We start from the raw sequence: 2,833 nt of genomic DNA, 5'->3' as shown, positions 1-2,833 counted from the left end.
AGCTCGTTAGCAGTGGCTCGTTAAGTGCAGGTCGTTAGCAGTGGCTTGTTAAGTGCAGCTAGTTAAGGGCTACTCGTTAGCGGCGGCTCCTTAGCACACAAACTGCATGGTAATGTTGAATAAATAATTGTGTTTTCCTTTCTCTTTTAGCTGCATACTCATGTGTGTACACACACACACACACACACACACACACACACACACACACACACGTGTAAAGCTAAGCCTAATGTGGGCGTTCCCACGTTAGGGAACATTAGCAGTTAAGATGGAGGCTGACAAAGGGAACTTAGCTCTTGTCAGGGGCCATTTTGCTCCGTTAGCTCATAAGGGTAGCATGCTAATGCTAATGGACCAGCTGGTCTCCAGCCTCAAACATCAGAACCTGATGCAGGACTGAAGACTGTGGCACTTTGAACATTAGCAGGAAGATTGCATTTTGTTCCCAGTGTTCCCAGCGTTCCCAGTGTTCCCAGCGTTCCCAGTGTTCCCAGTGTTCCCAGCGTTCCCAGTGTTCCCAGCGTTCCCAGCGTTCCCAGTGTTCCCAGCGTTCCCAGTGTTCCCAGTGTTCCCAGTGTTCCCAGCGTTCCCAGTGTTCCCAGCGTTCCCAGCGTTCCCAGTGTTCCCAGCGTTCCCAGTGTTCCCAGCGTTCCCAGTGTTCCCAGCGTTCCCAGTGTTCCCAGTGTTCCCAGCGTTCCCAGTGTTCCCAGTGTTCCCAGCGTTCCCAGCGTTCCCAGTGTTCCCAGTGTTCCCAGTGTTCCCAGTGTTCCCAGTGCTCCCAGTGTTCCCAGTGCTCCTACGTCAGGTATGTCCCTCTCAGGTTGATCCCCAGCATCAGGTCCACCTTCTTCATGGGCGTCTCCAGCGTTCCCGTCAGGTTGATGGCGCTGGCGTTGTTCACCAGGATGTCGATGCCTGCCAACCACAAACGACATCAGTGATGACGTCACCGCTGACATCACGGCGAACCAACCAATCGGGCGTTTTACCCCCAAACGTTTCCACGGCTTTCTGCACGGCCGCCCCGATCTGCTGCTCGTCCCGGATGTCGACGACGCAGGGCAGCACCTTCCCTCCGGCCGCCTCCACTGGGACACACAGCAGCAGCAACTGGTCAGAACCGGGCTGAACCGGACCCGACCCAGCAGCTCGCCTCACCTTCGTCTGCCGCCGTGAAGATGGTCCCAGGAAGCTTCGGGTGCGGCTCCGCCGTCTTGGCGGCGATCACCACGTTGGCGCCGTCCCGGGCGGCTTTGAGGGCGATGGCCTTCCCGATGCCGCGGCTCGCTCCCGTGATGAAGAGCGTGCAGCCGGCGAGCTTCCTGTGGGGCGACGGCAGCGCCGTGACATCATCACTACTAATAACTGACCCCCGTTTGGAGAAGCTGGGGGGTCAGAGGTCAGCCAGGACAGAGGTCAGCCCAATGTAAACCAACTGAACCGACTCTCTCTCTTTCTCTCTGCCAAAGATCCTCTGGCTGCGCTGCAGCTCCCTCTAGTGGCTAAACAACCTGAATACAGTCTGGTGCTAAGCTAACAGGCCCAACCGGACCAGAACCACTCAGAGAGAAGGGATGAAGGAGAGAGGGTCACACAGTGCTGCCCCCTGCTGGGTGGAGGCGTTAATGTCACTGGAGAAATGCTGAAACAAACTCAATTATTAAAATAACTTCACCATTTTTACGCATTTCATTATTTACTCTTAGTTAGTTCACCTACAGAAATAACTAGGTCTGATTTACTATTCAATCTAATTTTGTTGGTTCAACATTTTTGATCTTTCAAAATAAAAGCCTCGGCAGAGCAACAATACTGCCAGCGTTTATTTTGAAGGAGCTTTTCCTGCCCGTCAGCTTTTTATTTTTTTCTATATTCACATTATTTTAAAAACATCCGAACTAAAATTCATCATTTTAATGTCAAAACATTCATGTAACAACCGGGAATCCGGTAAAAGACACCGGAAGCGCCGTTAGCCACGAAGCTAACAGAAGCTAACTGACGGCAACAGCTCGAACCGAACTTCATTCAAAGAACCACGTTAAACTGCCTTGCTCAAAGGTCAGCGGGCAGAAGGAGCGGAACCGAGTCAAACCCGGTGTTACAATCAGAACTGCTCCTGTGTCAGTTCGGCTCGGGAAAACCTCCGTTACTGGTCATTTCCCAGTGACACCAGAGCAAAACCAGTACGGAGGCCCAGCGGCCTGCTGGTTTCTGCCTCGGTTCTGACTCGGTTCTGACCCGGAGCTCAAACTCACCCCGAGTTCTGCAACATGACGATCCCAGAGCAGAGAACCAGCAAACACCAGCAGCGACTTTTATTCACCTTTCACCCACTTCACGGACCCGTCACACCGGATGTTACGTCTTATTAACATCCGGGTTGTTCAACAAAGATCTTCTCTGAACAAGATGCTTCTTCTCCTTGATTTTACTCATATAAATATACAGATTTACATACTTATACATAACCGTAATTACCCATTTATATCATAAACACAAATAAATATCTAATAAATTAACTTTCTCCTCATATATCTTCTCTCTATTTCATATTTATGACATTCTAACATGTTTTACTGTTTCATATTTTTCCACAATCATCACATTTTCATGTTTTTGTATTTTAAAGTGTATAATTAAGTCCTGAATGTCCAAATCTTCACCTTGTTTTCTCTCTTTCCTCGTTTCTGTTTCTTCTCCTTCAATCTTCTGAATGTTCTGTCTGTGACCTTTGACCTCTTCCTGTTTTATCTTCATCCTCCTTTTTGCCAAACTTTCATCAGTTTCTCTTCAACAACATTCTTTCCTTCAGATTTAACTAATATTATTC

The 2,833-nt window shown here is 49.2% G+C and overlaps 1 protein-coding gene across 4 annotated transcripts in view; it reads right to left on the bottom strand.

Annotated features, from left to right (window-relative positions):
- Positions 1-2,425, bottom strand: part of hsdl2 (hydroxysteroid dehydrogenase like 2) — a 6,838-nt gene extending 4,413 nt beyond the window's left edge. For 2 of the 4 annotated variants that reach the window (XM_017303320.1, XM_017303319.1), the window contains exons 1-4: positions 2,259-2,425; positions 1,159-1,322; positions 990-1,088; positions 801-915 (exon numbers count right to left, since the gene is read on the bottom strand). In XM_017303320.1, coding sequence (XP_017158809.1) covers positions 801-915; positions 990-1,088; positions 1,159-1,322; positions 2,259-2,275 — 395 coding nt within the window. In that variant the 5' untranslated portion in view covers positions 2,276-2,425. The remainder of the gene's footprint in view (positions 1-800; positions 916-989; positions 1,089-1,158; positions 1,323-2,258) is intronic. The other 2 variants (XM_008402615.2, XM_008402614.2) reach the window with 2 other exon arrangements.
- Positions 2,426-2,833: the final 408 nt, after the last annotated feature.

The sequence above is a fragment of the Poecilia reticulata genome, unplaced genomic scaffold (genome assembly GCF_000633615.1).
Source record: "Poecilia reticulata strain Guanapo unplaced genomic scaffold, Guppy_female_1.0+MT scaffold_241, whole genome shotgun sequence".
Lineage (NCBI taxonomy): Eukaryota > Metazoa > Chordata > Actinopteri > Cyprinodontiformes > Poeciliidae > Poecilia > Poecilia reticulata.
The sequence above is the reverse complement of the archived record's forward strand: the minus strand, read 5'-3'. Positions and strand labels throughout refer to the sequence as shown.